General features: G+C 54.1%; 1 protein-coding gene across 1 annotated transcript; it reads left to right on the top strand.

Moving 5' to 3' along the window:
- Positions 1-7,632: 7,632 nt before the first annotated feature.
- C1QTNF6 (C1q and TNF related 6) lies at positions 7,633-15,000 on the top strand. The gene is made up of 3 exons (XM_065921557.1): positions 7,633-7,788; positions 10,046-10,304; positions 12,651-15,000. The coding sequence occupies exons 2-3, from the start codon at positions 10,052-10,054 to the stop codon at positions 13,196-13,198; spliced, it is 801 nt and encodes a 266-aa protein (XP_065777629.1). The 5' UTR covers positions 7,633-7,788; positions 10,046-10,051; the 3' UTR covers positions 13,199-15,000.
- The last annotated feature ends 4,063 nt before the right edge of the window (positions 15,001-19,063 follow it).

Below are 19,063 nucleotides of genomic sequence, written 5' to 3'. Positions count from 1 at the left end.
CGGCAGGCCCTGGTGAGACTTGGTGAGTCTACGGGAAGACCAGAGGCAAACACATCCCTTAAACGTCATGAGACCCAAAGTCAGGAGACCCAGAACATAGGCCCACTCTGCCACGAACCTACCACGTGGCCTTGGCCATTCACTTGACCTCTTTGGGCAAAGTTCCTTAAGTTGACAAAGGTTTTCCTGTGTGCAAGGCCCTGACACTGGACCAGGAGTACAGCGGAGGGAAATAGACATGGTTCCCATGCTTTTGACACCCACAGGCAGCCACACAGGTGAATGGACCATTATCCAGTGGGAATGCTAGTGCAGTGTTCTCTGGAGGAACACAAGTGGGGGGAGAGGTCTGTGTTGGGGGTGCACTGAGAGCAGACGGTGAGCCTGAGTGTGTCTGGCAGAGGGACAGTATGTGCTAAGGCCCTGGGGTTGGAGAAAGGCAGTGAACGCAAGAGAGAAAGGCCCAGTTCAGGGACAGAAACTGTGTCAGACAGGACCTCGTAGGAAGTTAATTCCCCCTGTGCATCGAATTGTGTCCCCCTCCCTCAAATTCACATGAAGCCCTAAACTCCAGTACCTTCACATGTAACTTTATTTGGAAATAGGGTCCTTGCAGTCATAAGGAGTTCGGATGACATCACCCTGGAGTAAGGTGGGTCTCCATTTCAGTATGACTGGTGTTCTTAGAGAAGGGAAGATCTGGACACAGACATGAGCATGGGGAAAATGCTGGGTGATGCACCCAAGAGTCAGTGCCAAAGACAGCCAGCAAACCACCAGAAGCTGGGAAAGATGTCTGGAACATGTCTGTCCTCTCAACCCTCAGAAGGAAGCAGCCTTGCCTGACACCTTGATCTTGGACTTCCAGCCTCCAGAACTGTGAGAAAATACATTTCGGTTGTTTAAATCACCTAGTTTGTGGTAGTTCAGTCCAGCAGTCCTAGCAAACTAATACAATTACCACCTGCAAAACAGAGCCAGCAGCCCTGCCTCTCCTGGGCCTCAGGAAGACCTTGGACATTATCATTCATTCATGTCTTCACTCACCAAGTGTTTATAGAACAGATGCCAAATGCAAAAAGTGGAAGGCAGAGAAATACAAGGTCTGTCTTCAGGGGCGAAGAAAGTCACATTGAACATAAGAGACAAAGGGGTGGTTCTTAAGCCCCTGGAATCTGGAAGTGTCTGGTTTTGAATCCCCACTCATCTATTCACTAGCTGTCTGATTAACCTTTCAGTGCCTCAATTTCCTTTTCTCTGAAATGAAGATGAGGGTAGACATCTATGTTAAGACGATTATGTGAGTAGTACAGTGCATTGTACAGAGCTTCTCTGGTGCTCAGACAGTAGAGAATCTGCCTGCAACATGGGAGACCCAGGTTTGATTCTTGGGTTGGGAAGATCCCCCAGAGAAGGGAATGGCTACCCACTCCAGTATTCTTGCCTGAAAAATCCCATGGACAGAGGAGCCTGGTGGGCTACAGTCAATGGGGTCGCAAACAGCTGGACACAGCTGAGTAACTAGCACTTCACTTTCACAGTGCATTGTAGGTACTATGTATTAAATAAACCTGAGAAGTGCTTTAACAAAAGTGAGAAGCCATCCATGGGTGGGGGTGGAAATCTCGCTGGAGGGGTTATAGCCCAGTCAAGCGTCAAGAGGGAACTGGAGTTTGTGCTCTGGGAAGAAGTGTGAAAGATGTTAAAAGTACTAATGAACAGCTCTCATACCCATTTTACAGCTGAAAACGGTGAGGCCTGGGATGGTCACATGATTCACCCATGGTCACAGCACCAGAGGCAGACCAAGAACCCCATTTTCCTAGTCCCCAGTCCAGTTCCTATAGTTTTTAGAAACTACGAAAATGAAGGTGAGCGTGGCAGGAGTGATGCTGGGTGTGCAAAGAACTTGGAGGCCAATGGTGTTAGCTCCTTGGCAGCCACTGGTGGTGACAGGCGGTGTCCTTGAGCAAGACTCAGCAGCATGAAGGGCAGCCCAGGCCTCTGGATTGCTGATGTCAGGACCGAGAGGGACAGTGATGTCATCATGCTGCTGGTGGGCAACAAGATGGACCTGGGCAACAAGATGAACCTGGCCAACAAGAGGCAGATGACCACTGAGGAGGGCAAGCAGCACACCAAAGAATTGAGTACCACGTTCATCGAGAAAAGTGCACAGACAGGCTGCAACAGGAAGCAGCTCTTCCCACCCGTGGGCTCAGCTCTGCTCGGAATGGCAAATGTCCAGGAGAGAAGCAAAGAAAGGATGGCTGACATCAAGCCGGACAAACTCCAGGAGCCCCTGGCCAGCGGGGGTGGCTGCGTCCACTAATGCAGTCTGACCTTCCTTGGACACTACTCATTTGTTGTGACCTCAGTTGTGTTCTACAAGCCCAGTCCAGCCACCCTCCAGCCAGCCTTGCAGCCTCAGCATAGGTCTGTCTGGCAGGCTAAGGTGGTCTGCCCAAGGAATGAACATCACTGATGTATCTGAGCACACACATGTGCATGGAGGGCAAGGCCAGTCTTCACTTTTTCACAAGCTCAAAGACAGTGCTTGCAGCCACACTAGGCCTCCTCCAGGGTCCCAGACACCCCAGGTCCTGGCTCACACAGCCCAGGGACACAGCCTGCAGACAGCCGGGAGCTCCTGCCCTCTGGCCACCTTGTAAACAGGAAGGGAAGATGAGGCCTGCAGTCGTACAGGGCCTCTCCGACCTGCTTTCTGCTTTAATGACCAGGAAACATGTCAATATTTGCACACGGAACGGCTGGCCCGGCTGTGCTGGGTCAGCGCGCCCAGAGCCCACCTGGTTTCACCACTTGTAAGAACAGGGGTTATCTCTGTGCTCCAGGGTGGGTTTACCCCGGATCATCAGACAGGGTAGGTCCCCCTCCTCCTGAATGATCATGATAAATGGCAGCAATTACTGTGAGATCAAAGCAAACACAGTGATCACTGCAGTGGGTGGCAGTGGCAGGTGAGCTCTCTGCCATACAATCTGTTTCGAACCTTACAGCCACCATTTCTTAGCTCTGTGTGCCTTTGGGCCAGGCTCGAAACGTCTTGGAGCCTCAGCTTCCACATCCATAAAACGGGCTCAGTAGCCCCCGACTGTCGCAGGACTGGCGCGTTAACTTCGGCTGAGGCCAGCGCCGGTCTCTGTGTCCAGCAGGGGGCGCCGAGTGACCTTGCCTCTCCCCTTGGCTCCACTCGGCCGAACTCGGCTCTACTCGGCACCATTCGGTCAGATCCGGCTATGATCCGCCAGACCCGCTTGACTCGGCTGGACTCGGCTCCGCTCGGCCAAGTTCGGCTTTGCTCGGTTCTGCTCGGCTCCAGCGAAGCTGAACTCTCAAAGGTCCCTCCCCGGCGCCGCTGCGGCTGCCTTCGCCCATCTCGCGTTGGGCTTCTGGCTTACAGGCGCGGTGGCCGGAGCGAATTCGCCGGCGGGTTTCTTTGTGGCGGGGATCTGTTCTAGCAGAGCCCTGGGTGTTGCCAAGAGTGGCCGCAGCTGGCGGCAGTTTTTCCCAGGGTTTGAGCCCGAAGTGGGGGTGGGGGGATGTTGGGGCTTCCGCGGCTTGGGGTGGGGGAGTCGCGCCCCTTAATTTGGCCGAGAGAACTGGGAGGTGGCAGTGGCCTCCCGCGTACCTTGCCCGCGCCGTCATCTGGCTCTGCCCCTAGTCGGCCGTGAGGAGGAGCCAGTTGGCGCACCTGCTTCCCTGAGCCTCAGTTTCCCGCTGTGTAACCACCGTCCTTGTCAGGGGCCAGGAGGGCTGGGATGGGGCTGGCTCTTCTTTTCTGTAGTCCTCTTGTGGATTCGGTTTCCCCTTCTGTAAAATGGGATTAAACTCGCCCAAGTCAGATGAACACCTGTAGAACAGACGTGCGTTGCTGAGAAAGCCCAGGACGGAGAAATGGAGTCTGGAGAGCGACGTTCACCCTCGACTACTCAGCTGGTCGAAGGAGGGGCTCTGCAGATCCAGGAAGCCGCGTAAGCTAGCAGCTTGGGAGAGCGAAGGTCCCATTGGACCCCCTATCCACGTTGTTGGAATAAGTGCGGGAACAGCGCATCTCAGTGGGCCCTCCATCTCCCCCCTTGGACGATGGGGTACATCAGAAGGCCCGGTGGCTGGGGTCGGTGCCGGCTCCGTGACCTTCCCCAGTGGGTGGCGCTCACGGTTTCCTTTGTTTAGTTTGTCGGTGACTGCCCGAGAACAGTTATTAATAGATCGGTGGCTTGCCGTACACCACTTGCATAGCTGACTCCAGGAATCCTGTTTTCTGTTCTATCTCACTTTACCACGGGCACATTTTATTTTTAAAAAATGCATGAAGGGTTCTTGTTGCAAGCACCAAGTGTCACTATTTTTATATCTTTGTCCAAACTTTGGGCTGCAAGGTGGGTGTGGCTAGGAACTTGGTTCTGAGAGTCCGTGAGTCTGTGTCTCAGATGTGTGCCGGAGGAGAATGGGCTCATGTCCTCACCATATTCAGGATTTAACCCGGAGGAAGCACTGGTTGGTGGCCAGTGTGTATCCCATTGGATATCCTGCCAGGCTGCTCAGATGGTCTTGGTCTCCTCATGTCCCTCTGGCCCAGGGACACCAAGGCTCAGAGGTAGGGGGACGTGGCCAAGGTCAACAGACCTGGAAGGAAGTGGAGCTGAGATGTAACCCAGTCTTGTCTGACCCAGGGCTGTGACTCTGTCTCCAAGCTGCCTGGGCTGCTGTGGAGAGCTGCAGAATGGCTGAGAGACTAAGGGCCCATGCACAAATGCAGAAATTTTCCAGATGATGAAAGAGAGTGGGAGGAAGAATATTATTAAAATTGTGTATAATATTCCAGAATCCAACCCTCTTGTCTGCCCCGCCCCTCATCACTGCCAGGTGCCTGGGAGATGGGGGTGGGGACAAGAGGCCCTTTTCTGGGGCATTGACCACAGCTGGGAGTCAAAGAAGCTGGACCTAGAACCTGGTGAGAATGGTTTTCTTGTCCAGACCTCAGCCTCCTCACCTGTTTAGTGAGATGAGGCTCCTTCTCCACCCCCCACCCATGTATATACCTAGTTTATTAAATTTATATAGCAAAGTTAAGTCATCAAAATGGCATTAGCACCTTCCTATGGCATTCCAGAGAAAGTGTGTAAAATATAGTTGGCTCAAATGTGTGATTAGTCCCTCAGCTGTGTCTGACTCTTTGCGACCTCATGGACTGTAGCCCACCAGGCTTCTCTGTCCATGGAATTCTTGAGGCAAGAATACTGGAGTGGGTTGCCATGCCCTCCTCTAGGGGATCATCCCGACCCAGGAATCAAACTGTGGTCTCCTGCAGTGCAGGCAGATTCTTTACCAGCTGAGCTATGGATCAAATGTGTAATATGGATGTTTCCAATTCTTTTCTACAAAGGATTGCGTTAACAATCCACTTGGAATTCTGTACCACTTTTAATAACTGATGTAACACTTCCCTTAAAAAATATTATTTTCTGACTAATTGGAGAAGACCTTGATGTTGGGGAAGATTGGAGGCAAAAGAAGAGGGTGGGTGAGTAGGAGATGGTTAGATAGCATCACTGACTTGATGGACATGAATTTGAGCAAACTCCGGGAGACAGTGAAGAAAAGGGAAGCCTGGCATGTTGCCGTCCATGGCGGAGCAGAGAGTCGGACATGACTTAGCAACTGAACAACAGTGTTTTCTTCCAAACCTTTGAGTTGAGGCTCCTTCTCTGCAGAGGGCCTGTTGAGCGTGGCAGGAGCACACAATGGGCCCTGGACCAAAGCAATCCTGTGTCCCCACCCTGCCTCTCCGCATCCCCCATCCCTTTGTCCTCAGATGCTAGGCTTTCTAAGCCAGATCTCTGAGAGACAGCCAGGAGCCCTGTCTGCCTCCAGTGCTGCTGATTCAGCCCTTCTCCCTCTGGTGGCAGCAGCGAGGGGAGGGAGGAGAGGGTGGCTCCGCTTATTTCCCTCCCTCTACAGCCCTGGCTCAGTGCCCTGGGAATGCTGCCTGGGGCAGGGCCACATAGAGGGCACAGCCAGTGTGGACCTGATAGCTTTCCCAGGGTCCACAGTCCTTCCATCTGTGTTCCTTTGGGCTGCTTTGGACCCCTAAATAGGTCTGGGTGGGGGGCACGCCAGGTGGGCTTGAGAGAGGGAAGCAGCCCAAAGCTAGAAGTTGGGAGAGTCCGGCTCTCATCCCAACTATTCTCCAATCTGCTATGTGACCTTGAGTCAAAGATTTGCCGTCCCTGAGTCACAGTGTCCCTGCTGGACAGGATAAGGGATTGGATTAGATCACCTCTAAGGGTCCTTCCAGGTCTGGATATTCTGTGTGACTATCCCCCCGAAGTAATAGAAAAACAGAAGCTCAGAGACAAGAGATGGTCAACAACACACAGCCAGGACTGTTCCCTTCTTCACACTTTGCCCAACTGTGAGTGGGGCCTGGAGTTAATGCCCAAAGCCCCAGACTTCAATAAAGCCCCCTTAGGTCGCTGCACTCCTGTGTCTCCTGAGAGGCAATGTCACCACCTCTCTCTGCCCAGGAGACAGACCCTGAACTGCAGCCTTTGCCCACAGCTGTACCCAGTTGGGTCATCGTGGGAACTCCTTCCATTCTGTAGGGCTGTGGTTCCTCTTCACTCACTGACCCTGGGTGAGTCACATCAGCTCCACCACTAGCTCCTTTTCCCAAAGCTGGGGTAAGAAGAGTAGAAATAATGGATGTTAATACCCTTTGGGTGACAAAAGCCCCTCTGAAGATGAAGTCTGGCACAGGCAGTAAGAACTCAACAAATGTAGAGGGGGTTGGAGGGCAAGAGACCTGTGAGAGAGTCTTTGTACAGGGCTCTCTGACCCAGGGAGCCAGAACTGCAGCCTTTGCATAGCCTTCTGCAGCCTAACCAGAAGGAAGCAGAGGCAAGACCCTTCCTGGGGCCCTGGGGTCTTCTGTACAGGCTGCCCTCCTATGAACTTGAGAGTTATCTCCATGGTCTAGAAGACCAAGAAGATGGATAACCATGACAAAATTCCCAGGCAGAGTAGGACTTTGGTGTCATTGGGGGTGGAGCTACTGACCTGGTTGCCACCCTTAGCTGATCTCCAAGGAGATGAGACATCACTCAACAAACACTTACTAAGCCTCCCTTTGTGACTGGCATGGATGAAGCTGGGGACTGGAGTTCTACAGATAACCAGGTCCTGAGAGGGGAAGGGACTGGCCAGAGGGTGCCCGAGCCAGGATTTGAACCTGTGGCAGCTGGGCTGGTGCCCATGCCCTCTGTACGCCTCCTGTCTTGGTGACTTAGGACTAAGGAGCCCTTCAGCTTAGGCTGGAGCGTTCCCCTTTCTGAGCAACTTAGGGGGCTCCTGCCCTTACCCCTTCCAGGGCTTGATTTTCCAGCCCGCACATCAGGGACCTCAGACCCCTTCCTGCTGGAAATTTATAGGGTCTCTGAATTAAACAAGACCCTCTAGGACTACCAAAGAGTTAAGCAAAGGGAATCCACCGGCTCCCTTCATCTCCGCAGAACCTAGAGGCTGGAGGGGAGGGAGCAAGGAGGAGGGGCAGTGGGAAGCCAGCCTGCTCCCTCCGCCCTCCCTCCCTCCCTCCCTCCTCGCTGCCTCCATCCCTTCCTCCCTCCCTCCTGGGCCAGCCCGCCAGACCTGGGGGTCTGGGCCAGCAACAAGTTATTATCATCATCGCAAACATGGATCAAGGAACCAGAGGCTGCCGGGAGGCCCGGGGTCCATGAACTGCTGTACGAAGCTGTCGGACACTGAGTGAGTGATGGGAGGTCCTGCAGCTTCATCCAGCAGGGCCGAGGGGGTTGGGGTCAGAGCCTGGAATGCCTATCCTTCCCCCTCTCTTCCTGGACATATGTGGGGCCCTGCTCTCTCCCTCTGACCCCGGCCAGCCCCTCTAGGCTCTCTCCTCCCCATCCCTTCCTCTGGCTGAGACTTTCCGCTGCTGAAGGGCTGCCCTCCTCCGATGCTCCTGGCTTGTGCTCACTCCTGCCTGGACAGGCACCGAGTCTGCTCCAGCAGGACTTGACTCTCCCTCGACCCCGAAGAGGCCCCAACTCCATAGTGGAGGCAGCAGGGACCCCCAAACCACCCCCACGGCATGGTCCCTCCACTTGATGCCTGCATGACACCCTCCCCCAGGGACAGCCAGTGACCGTGGCTGTGGTTATTACTTTTGTTAAAGGCTGCTTTGCTTCCTGCTTCCTGCGTCCCCCTCCCCCCGCCCCAGGTCACAGTTCTGTGTCACAGATATTTTGACTCCCAGCTGTCTGGCCCAACAGAAATGTCCCCAGACCATGCCAGTTCTCTGGGAACAGTTCTACTCTTCCTGTCCCATGCATGACTAGGGGAGAGGTCATGTTGGGCAGCAGAAAGAGGAACAAATGTTTAAGAGTCTTTTACCAGACAGGTGATTTTCCTGCCAAATAGCCTCCCAAATAGCCTGGTGGGGGAGGTAGTGTTGTTTCCTCCTTGTAACATGTTAAGCAGCAAGAAGCCCAGAGAGGCTAAGCCCCTAGCCTTAGGTCACACAGCTTGCAAACCATTCTGGAATCTCAGGTCTGATTCTAAAGTCTCACATCTGTGGCCAGGAAAGAGGGGGTTCTGCTTTTCTCAAAATCGCTGGGATGTGTATTATAATTTACAAATAAAAGGTAAGGGTGATAATCTTGGCCGGAGGGGGTGCTGTTCCCTGAAGACCTAACCTGACTTATTGAGCAGAACCGGGAGACCGGCACAGGGTAGGGGTGGGGGGCAGGGAACAAGGCCACCTCCAGGAGAGGGTGATGACTCTGGAGGCTGCTGCCCACTGCTACGACCCAGCTCCGGGGAGCGGGGAGTCGGAGAGGGCTGGTGCAGGGGCTGCTCCTGCCCCTTTAAGACTCAACTCTTACCTTCAGTGCTCAGGTTAGGATAGAAGGGCATTTAAAAAAAATAATAATAATTTTACCTTCTCTACGCGTATTAACCACAGAAAAATATTTTTGAATTGTACTAAATGTTACAGGAGAACAAAAAGGAAATAAACAAAGAAACGCCAGAAGTGTAAAAACCAGTCTGGTTTCAAAAAACGAGTTTCTGATCCTGCGATAACATGTGCCAGCCCCCAAAGACTGCCACCACCTCAGAAGCTCTTTGCCTGGCTTCCTGCCCACCAGCCCGGCTTGCCTCCAGTCACTGCTGTCCAGGCTACCTTCTGCCCCTCTTCTGGAACTCTGGATCCCTTCTAGACCAAGGCCAAAGACGGATCCTCACAAATCCTTGGACTCCCTTGTTCCTTTTCAATTTTCCAGAACTCCTGGGTTCTGTCCCTTAATTCCAAATTACCACCCTGGCAGCTGATTGGCAGGTCTAAGATGATTGACACAACCACCTTCCAATGAATTTTACTCTCTCCTGCTCCCTCCCTATAGGGTTTCTTGGGTGAGGTTGAGTTGTGTAAGTTGTTGACTGCACAAAGATGCTGAGCGAGGAGGTGGGCTGACACCAGCTACGTACCTTCGGTGTTGCATGACTGCTGGGACTTCTTTTGCGTGTTTGTTTCTAATTAGTCTGTCCCAAGGGGCTCCTTCTTCTAACTTGTATTCCATTGACTATGGAGTCAGTGACAGGAAAACAAGGCTGAGGGAGACTGGGAGTGTGGGAAAAGCATTTTACAGTCTCATTGGCTATGTCACATGGGCAGCAGGGTGTCTTCCTCACCCACCCCAGCAAAGACCTCCCAGGACGTTCATCTTCAGAGGGGGTCCTTCTTTGTGGGCCCACGTTGGGGGAAACCGCCCAGGAATGGAGACTCAGACTCCAGGCCCTGCACTACCTCAGGTCTCTTTGTGAACTTGGAGAACTTGTCTTCCTGTTTAGGCCTCAGTCTTCTTGTCTGTTAAATGGGACACTAGCACTCCCTCCCTGGGTTACATCAGGAACACCCATGCTGCAGGTGGCAGCATCCACTCTAGGCATCAGCAGAGTGTAGACCTTCAGGTAACTATATTCCTGTCCTTCCTTCCTGCTCCAGGTCGCCATGGGGACGACTGCCCTGGGCCTCCTCTGGGCTGCGCTCCTGCTCCTTCTCTCGGTGTCTGGACTCCCCACCGAGGAGCCCACCTCTGGGGAAGCTGTGGCCTCTAGTTCCCCTGGGCCCTGTCGACGGTGCTGTGACTCTGAAGACCCCATGGTCCTTGCCGATGCTGCTCATGCGTCCTCAGCCTCTCCGTCTGCTTTCCCATATGTGCTGCCTGAGGTCAGGCCCTACATTAACATCACCATCCTGAAGGGTGAGGACCACACAGGACTCGGGCTGGACTGGCCTGGTTGGCATCAAGGAGGGCATGTGGGAAGGTCTCTTCCTGGGCCTGGGGGAGGTGAGGTGACAGGAGCAGGAGAAACCAGGACAGAAAACTGTCTCAGACCCTTTCTGTCATTCACACGTTGTATTGAGTACCCACCATGTGCCAGGATCATTCTGAATTCTGGGAGGGAGTGTGTACAGATCAGACAGAGATGCCATGTCTGTGGAGCTTCTGTTCTAGTGGGGAAGGCAGACAATGAGCAATAAACATATCACCCAAGTTAAAGAGATGGAAGGTGATAAATGCTATGGAAGTGCTGAGGTGAAAAAAGGTAAGGGAAGCAGCACTGGGAGTGCAGGTGTGGGGCATGGGTTGCATATTGAATGGGGGAGGTCAGGGGAGGTCTCCCTGAGAAGGTGGGGAAGAAGCCATGTAGATACCTGGGGAACAGCATTGCAGGCAGAGTGAATAGCAGGTCACTCTATTCACAGAGTGAGTAGTGGACCTGGTATGTTTAAGGAGCAGGGGACAAGCGGAGGAGCTGAGGTTAGAAACAAAATGTGGGTTTCTTCTCTGAGTGAGATAGGGAGCGAGGGAGGAGTTGAGCAGACAAGGGGCCTCACCTGGCTTAGGTTTCAAATGGATCCCTCTAATTTCTCCTGGAGACTAGACGGTGGGAGACAAGGCTAGAAGTGGGGAGAGCTGTGGGGACCCCCTGAGCCATTCAAGTGAGAGCTGACCCCCTGTCCTCTAAGACCAGAACCCAAGAGAGCTACTTCTGCTGTTGGGGCCTGCGAGCAGCTGGTCACTCCTGGGGCCAGGCCCTTGACTTCCTTACATCTGTCTTTGCTCACAACCCTGTGAGGGTGGTATGCTTCTTCCTCCCACTTCGCAGATGGGGAAAACTGAGCCTCCGAGAGAGGAGATCTCCTGGGGTCATGCCACTGTCAGGAGCAGAGCTAGGATTTATGGGGAGAAATACAGAGGACCACTCCACTCCGCGGATCTGAAACACTCTCTTCCTCTCCCCACTTTTCTCACCACCTCACACATCACCGCTTCCCCAAGGCCAGCAGAGCCCTCTGTGTGAGGTTAACGAGGTAGCTGGGTGTCGACAGTACTTCCCCGTCACTGCCCTCCATGAAATCCCATGTCACCTCTTCTGGGCCACCTCTCCAGCTGCCTGTTAGGTGGGCGGGCATCTGCTGTGGCAGAAGGCACCTGGCACCTTCCCTGGGTCCCAGCCCCAGCTCTTCAGCTTCCTCACTGTGTGGGGCAGCAGGATCTCTTCCTCCTTGGGCTCGCTGCATCATGTATAAACTATAACTACCATCCCTCGGGACTGGGACGAAGAAAGTGCTCTGCAAACTGTAAAGTGCAGGGCATGTGATGAGGTAGTTACTTCACCAATGGGGCTGGTGAGGAAGACTTCTGCAGAGACCTTGATCCCCCCCTCCTTGCTTCTCTCCAGGCTTCTCCTCCAAGGGCCTGTGTCCTCTTTTCTGCCCCTTCTTCCCCTCTTCCTAGCAACATTGCTGTGGTCAGAGGGGGCCCCGGGAGAACACAGGGCTGTCCATTTCATTCAAAGGGATGTGGCTGAGGGTGATTACCGGCACTGTAACAGGCAGTAGCGAAATATTTGGGATCTGTTTCCTCAAGAAGCACAGCTTTGCAGGTGGCTCAGTGGAAAATAATCTGCCTGCCATTGTAGGAGACCTGGGTTCGATCCCTGGGTCAGGAAGATCCCCTGGAGGAAGAAATGGCAACCCACTCCACTATTCTTGCCTGGGAAATCCCATGGACAGAGGAGCCTGGCAGGTTATAAGTTCATAGGGCTCACAAAAAGTCGGATATGGCTGAAGTGACTTAGCATGCACAGTGGCGCTTCCCTGGTGGTTCAGTGGTAAAAAATCCACCTGCAGGAGATGCGGGTTTGATCTCTGGGTTGGGAAGATCCCCTGACAAAGAGAATGGCAACCCACTCCAGGATTCTTGCCTGGAGAATCCTATGGAGAGAGGAACCTGGTGGACTACGGCCCATGAGGTCACAAAGAGTTGGACAACTGAAGCAACTTAACTTGCATGCATGCCACCCTGCTACTAAGCCATGCCATGCCACCCAGGCAAGCCCTTCACCTCCCTATGAATGGCAGTGGACATGGTGTCTCCTTTAAAGGGTCATTTGGGGCAGTGATGCCTGGCATGCAGTAGGTGTTCAGTAAATGATGCTTCCTCTGGCCTACCTTCTCTTGGTCAGGGTAGAGCCTTCTGCAGATGCTTAGAAGCAGCCCTGGGCACCTGCCCTGACTTTTCCTCTTCTTGTCCCCACAGGTGACAAAGGGGACCGAGGCCTGCTGGGCTCACCCGGGAAGCTGGGCAGGGAGGGTCCCCGGGGGGACCGTGGCCCCCAGGGCATCAAGGGTGCCAAGGGGCAGGCGGGCAGCCCTGGCAGTCCATGCCAGATGCGCTTCTCAGCCTTCTCGGTGGGCCGCAAGACGGCCCTGCACAGCAGCGAGGGTTTCCAGCCGCTGCTCTTTGACACGGTCTTCGTGAACCCCGACGGGCACTTCGACCTGGCTGCCGGCCACTTCGTTGCCCCGCTGCGCGGCCTCTACTTCTTCAGCCTTAACGTGCACAGCTGGAACTTTAAGGAGACCTACGTGCATGTGGTGCACAACGACAAGGCGGCCGTCATCCTGTACGCGCAGCCCAGCGACCGCAGCATCATGCAGAGCCAGAGCGTGATGTTGGCCCTGGCCCCGGGCGACCGCGTCTGGGCACGGCTCTTCAAGCGCGAGCGTGAGAATGCCATCTACAGTGACGACATAGACACCTACATTACCTTCAGCGGCCACCTCATCAAGCCTGAGGATGATTAGTGCCTCCCCTGGGGCAGCTCTGGCCTGGGGTGGCTGTGGGCAGGTCTGTCTCCTGTGGGAGCCTCATTTTGCCCATCTGTAAAATGGGCCCCTGACCTGGCATTCTGGGCAGACTTCCTCCTCATTTTTTCCCCTCCATCACCCCTCCTAGTCTGTTCCTGCCTCTCTCCTCTTGAACATTTTAGGAAACCTCCTAACCTACATCTTCTAGAACTTTCTCCACCTTGTAGACCAGCCATTTTCGAACTTGAATGTGATACAAATCACTGGGGCATTGTGCTGAAATGTAGAGTCTGATTCAGCAGGTGTGGAGTGGGCCCAGGATTCAGCATTTCTAGTACATTCCTGAGTGATGCTGGTGCTGCTGGTCTCTGGAACCCCCCTTGAGTAACCAGGTCCTACAGCTTTCACAACATTTTGGTACTTTCCGAACATCCTGGAATCTTCCAAGCATTCTGGAATCTTCCCAACTTCCTTAAATTTCATCTTTCTAGGATACTTCCTCCTCTTGTGTCTTGCAACCTCTTCCTTCTCTCTGAACTCCTGTCTGCCCCCAACATGCACACCCATAGTGTGTTTATTCAGTCGCTGAACATTCACTGATCACCCTCTCTGGGCCTGGCTCTGGGAAGGCTGAGGGGAAGCAGACACAGGCCCTGCTTTCGGTAAGCACCCAGTCCAGCCGGGGAGGGGAGACACAGAGGATCCTGAAAACAGCCCCAGAGAACTTCTTGGGGCCCTGATCATATACATCTGTGTTCTGGGCTTTCAGACACTGTGGCCCCTCATTACCCACCACTCCCCAAGGCTGACAGGTTAGGGTACCGAGGTGAAATGGGTATCTTCTGCCTCTTCCTTTCTTTTCTGCCCCATGCCCATCTTTAAAGCAAACCCAGAGGGACCTTGGTCAGGGGACGGTGCTATCAGAAGAGGACCCAGGGGTTTGGAGGCATTTTGGGATAAGGCATCCCCTGAAGGAGGAAGCCCAGACCAAGCTCCCTCCGAGGCTGGGATGGATCCCTGCGAGGGCTCCTACCCCCACCACCCTCAGGGCATGCCCTCTGTGCCCCGCTCCCTGGTGCTGTCAGGGCCGTGCACAGCCCTCTCTGCCAAAACCGCCTGGACCTCCGTCCTCCCAGGCTTCCAGTCGCTGTCAGACACTGATGTCTGTCCCCAGGTGCTCTGACCTCCTTGGTGCCCCTCGCCAGCCCATGCCCCTGGCCCTCCACACTCTGTTAAGGTGCTGAGGCCCTGCTGCCCAGCAGAGCTGCCCCTGGCTGCTGCTGCAGTTACAAATGCCACTGCTGGGCAATGAGCCAGGAAGGAGGGCACTGGGCTTTGGACCCCTCAGCAGGTCTGGGGAACTGAAGCCAGTCATGTTCCAGGTCAGTCCGGGGATGCTCCTCTGAGCCATGATGCCGAGGGAGGCACTGGGAGAGGCTGAGGCCAAGTGAGGGACATCAGGACTTCTGTCCTTTCCCTCCTCCCAGGGTGGGACAGCCTGGTGGCCCCCAGCCTTCCCCTTCCCCTTCCCCAGCCCCAGGTGGCCTGACCCTCTTCCTAGAGGGAGGCGGCCTCCGCCCGTTGGTGCTTGTGCAGACTCGGGGGCAGAGGTGACCCCGGTGGCGGTCTCTGGTGCTTCCTCCTGGCCAAGGGAGCCCTGGCCACGTGGCTGGGGGTGGCAGCAGGGCCTGACCCGGTGCCGTGAAGCCCGGCCCTGTGCAACAGTCCCAGCCTCCCCAACCCGACTTCACCCCTGCCCTGCTTGACCGCGTGATTAAAGGTTTTACGTCTTCTTGGCAACTCAGGTTGCTTGTTTCTGCTCCGTTTTGTTTGCCCACCTTGGGAGGCCAGTGCGTCCCATTCTGCTGCGCCCAGGTTCAGGGCTCCAGAGGAACCAAGGCAGTCCAGGGATCTACTCCACGTGCTCGCCAGCCACAAAGAAGCCCGCGCCCCCGGTCATTCACGCAGCCTGTGCGCCTTGGAAGCGGTGGAGCCAGCTGAGTCTGCTGTGCGACTCCCTGGCTCAGCCTTGGGAAAGTCCCCACGTCTCTGAGCCTCCATTTCCTTGTCTGGTAAAATGGGAATGCTGGTTGTCCCCCTTATGGGGGTGGCCACAAGGATTAGAAGAGAGCTTGGCTAGTGAGAGCAGTGTTCATCCTTGGAACCACAACTATTGAGCACCTACTGTTTGTGCTGGGTACCCCACTAAGCTTGGAGGCTTCAGTGGAGGGGGGCATAGTCCATCACCTCCCATTGGAGAACACCCATGAAGTTTATGTTCTAGTGAGGCCCTTGGACGTGCACAACAAACCACAGATCCTCACTTGGGACTTCGGTCTCACATTCTGTGTGTAACGTTTATTGGAGAATCACTTGATATTCTCTGGAGGAAAGCGCTGCACGTGGTACAGAGGGCAGTCTCTGTGGGTTCTGACTTCTGAGTTCTGACTGCTGAGTTCACAGCAGCCACTCACGTGAAGATACTTAAAGTCATCTGTGTTGACTCCCCTCACTGGCTTGCTGGTGGTACCCTGTGCTGCCTACGTGCCTATTGCTGTGCTCAGTGGTTCTCTGGGTACCACGTGGAAGAGGATGCTATAAAGACAAGCCCACCATAACTGTGCCAGGATTCCCAGGATTCACCTGAACCTGTGGCCACCCAGGCAGAGGGAGACACAAACCTTAGCTTTCTTGGAGCCCATCTGGCCTCTTGAGGCTTCCTACCACAGCTGAAGTCCTCACAGCTCTCACGCAAGAGGTCCAAACAGGGCTGCTCAGGGGAGCAAGGCCACTGCATGCTCTTTTTTATTTTTGGCCATGCCCCGTGGCCTATGGGATTTTAGTTCTCCAACCAGGAATTGAACACATGCCCCCCTGAACTGGAAGTATGGAATCTTAACCACTGGACAACCAGGGAATTTCCCCCACTCCATACTTTTAGCTCAGGCTCTGTTGAAGCACCATCGGCCTCACCAGCACCCCGCTTCAACTCTGGTGGTAAACGTCACCTCCAATGCCAGGCAGGAGCCTTCCGTCATGGACATCATGAGGACCTGGTTTGTTGATTGTTGTTGCTTAGTCGCTAAGTTGTGTATGACTCTGTGATCCCATGGACTGTAGCTCACCAAGCTCCTCTGGCCATGGAATTTCCCAGGCAAGCATACTGGAGTGGGTTGCCATTTCCTTCTCCAGGGGATCTCTAGGGGATCTTCTCGATCCAGGGATCGAACCCATGTCTCCTGCTTGGCAGGCAGATTCTTTACCACCTGGGAAGTGGTTTGCTGACTACTGAGACAGAAAAGCTTTTGACATTGCTTGCCAAGCACCTGCAGGACTGAAGTTTGTCCTTTGCAAACTGAGGCCAAAGGTCCCAGACATTTCCAGGCCACATGAGTTCAGATCTCTGAGACCAGCAGCCCTCCATTGCCTCATCAGAGTCACTGCAGACGTGTCCATCTGTGCTTCAGTGGTGGCCTCTGGTCTGTCTGGGCCCATTGTTCCAGTGGGATCCCAATTCTTGACTTGGAGGCATATCAGTGGTGGGTAAGAGCCACTCCATCTTTGTTATGGAGACTCTCCCAACAGGTAAGGTTTTAGTGGGGATTGGGCAAGGGCTCTAGAAAAGTGAAGCCCCCCGCCCAGCCTGCTGCCTGGTCTGTGTAGTCCCAGGAACCCCAGGGAGCTGGCGAAATGCCTGTCTCCCCACTGTGGGGGCCATCCCCTTCCTGTCCTGAGTGAGGACCAGATGTGATGGTGTTTGTGTGTTAGCAGTGGCAGCCACGTGGGTTCTTGAAAAGCAGAGAGTGTTTGTTGGATGAATGATTTTTACCTAACAAAGGGCAAGAGGAGCTGCGGGAAGCAAGAACCAGAGTCCTGGGCCAGGGAATAAAATCTTGCAACTCCCTGCTCCCTCCCCTCCTGCCAGCTCCGAGGGCCTGTCCCAGTAGCCTCATGCTGCCACGTGTACGTCTGGAGGCAGGGGAAAACATAGGCAGAAACTCAACAAGACCAGAGACAGATGTCAAGAACATTATGGGTGGGGCCAAATTTGGGGAGAGCTGCGGCCAGCGGGCAGCTTCGGGAGCCAAAAAGGAAGGAGAAGGATTTCCATGACATGAGTCAAGAGTGCACGGAGCTAAGCCGGCGTGGCTGGGAGCAGCTGGTCTGTGGACCCAGGAGGACAGCAGGCTGGGGAGGCCAGGAACCAGGCTTGGGGCTGCTGCACGGGGTCAGGATGAGGTGTGAGGTTGCCTGCAGGCGGTGGCGTGGGCGGGAGGAAGTAGTAATTGGGGTGGAGGCACAATGGAGGAAACAGGCGCCCCTCTGCAAGGCAGCAGCAGGGCGGGTGGGCGGCTGTCGTGGCTGACCTTCCTCTGGCTGACTGCTCTTCACCACTGCGGGCAGTGAATTGATGCCACGAACTCAGATGTACACAAATAGATCTTGCTTTGTTTCTTCACAACTAAGCTTAATTTCCATGCTGCTGAAGTTGAAGAAATGTGATTTTGGCCAGCTGGGGTTCTTCTCTTAGCACATTGCCTAGGGAACTGCATTGAGAGCCGCATCCTGGCAGCGGGATGGTCGCCTGGGAGGGCATACCCACAGGACATCTATTAAGTGCGTCAGGACCCCATTCACTCCAGGCTTCTGGTCCTACCCCCACAACCTGCTGAACCACACCTGTTACTGCAAAGCCTCATGTGTCCTCATTCCTCTTGGGACAGCCAGCTGCTCTCAGCATGCATGCTTATCTCACAAATTCTGTATCCCTCAGAGGTCTGAGCCTAGCTAGCCCCATCTGGCTAGATGCACCATCTGATCGTTCCTTCCCTGGGGTCTCAGCCACCTCACCAGGGTTCTGCTCAGTGAGAGGGGAATGGCTCCTCTGAGTCCCAGATGCCCCAGACCTGCTGGAAGTCTTCCCTGTAGCCCTCGCCACCAGGCTCAGCTGGGAAAGAGGGGCCAGGATCCAGGTTCACCAGGGGCCTCAACCCTGACACTCCTTGCCTCCCCTCGGCCTGCCTTTCCCCCCACCCTAGGGCATCTTGGGCATTGAAATAGAGGGGACTGTGTGTCCAGTTATAGTATCCTCTCCAAAGCTCTTGACTGGGAACGCAGGCTCTTTCCTTCTTATGTTGAAACATCAGTATCAGTTCAGTCGCTCAGTCATGTCCGACTCTTTGTGACCCCATGGACTGCAGCACACCAGGCCTCTCTGTCCATCACCAACTCCCAGAGTCCATTCAAATTCATGTCCGTTGAGTCGGTGATGCCATCCAACCATCTCATCCTCTGTTGTCCCTTTCTCCTCTTGCCTTCAGTCTTTCCCAGCATCAGAGTCTTTTCAAATGAGTCAGCTCTTCGAATCAGGTGGCCAAAATATTGGAGTTTCAGCTTCAACATCAGTCCTTCCAATGAATATTCAGGGCTGATCTTTAGAATAGACTGGTTGAATCTCCTTGCTGTCCAAGGGACTCTCAAGAGTCTTCTCCAACACCATAGTTCAAAAGCATCAATTCTTCTGCACTCAGCCTTGTTTATAATCCAACTCTCATATCCATACATGATTACTGGAAAAACCATAGCCTTGACTAGATGGACCTTTGTTGGCAAAGTAATGTCTCTGCTTTTTAATATGCTGCCTAGGTTGGTCATAACTTCTCTTCCAAGGAGTAAGCGTCTTTTTATTTCATGGCTGCAGTCACCATCTGCAGTGATTTTGGAGCCCCCCAAAATTAAGTCTGCAACTGTTTACACTGTTGCTCCATCTATTTGCCATGAAGTGATGGGACCAGATGCCATGATCTTTGTTTCTGAATGTTGTGCTTTAAGCCAACTTTTTCACTCTCTTCTTTCACTTTC

This window comes from Muntiacus reevesi, chromosome 1, assembly GCF_963930625.1.
Source record: "Muntiacus reevesi chromosome 1, mMunRee1.1, whole genome shotgun sequence".
Lineage (NCBI taxonomy): Eukaryota > Metazoa > Chordata > Mammalia > Artiodactyla > Cervidae > Muntiacus > Muntiacus reevesi.
The sequence above is the reverse complement of the archived record's forward strand: the minus strand, read 5'-3'. Positions and strand labels throughout refer to the sequence as shown.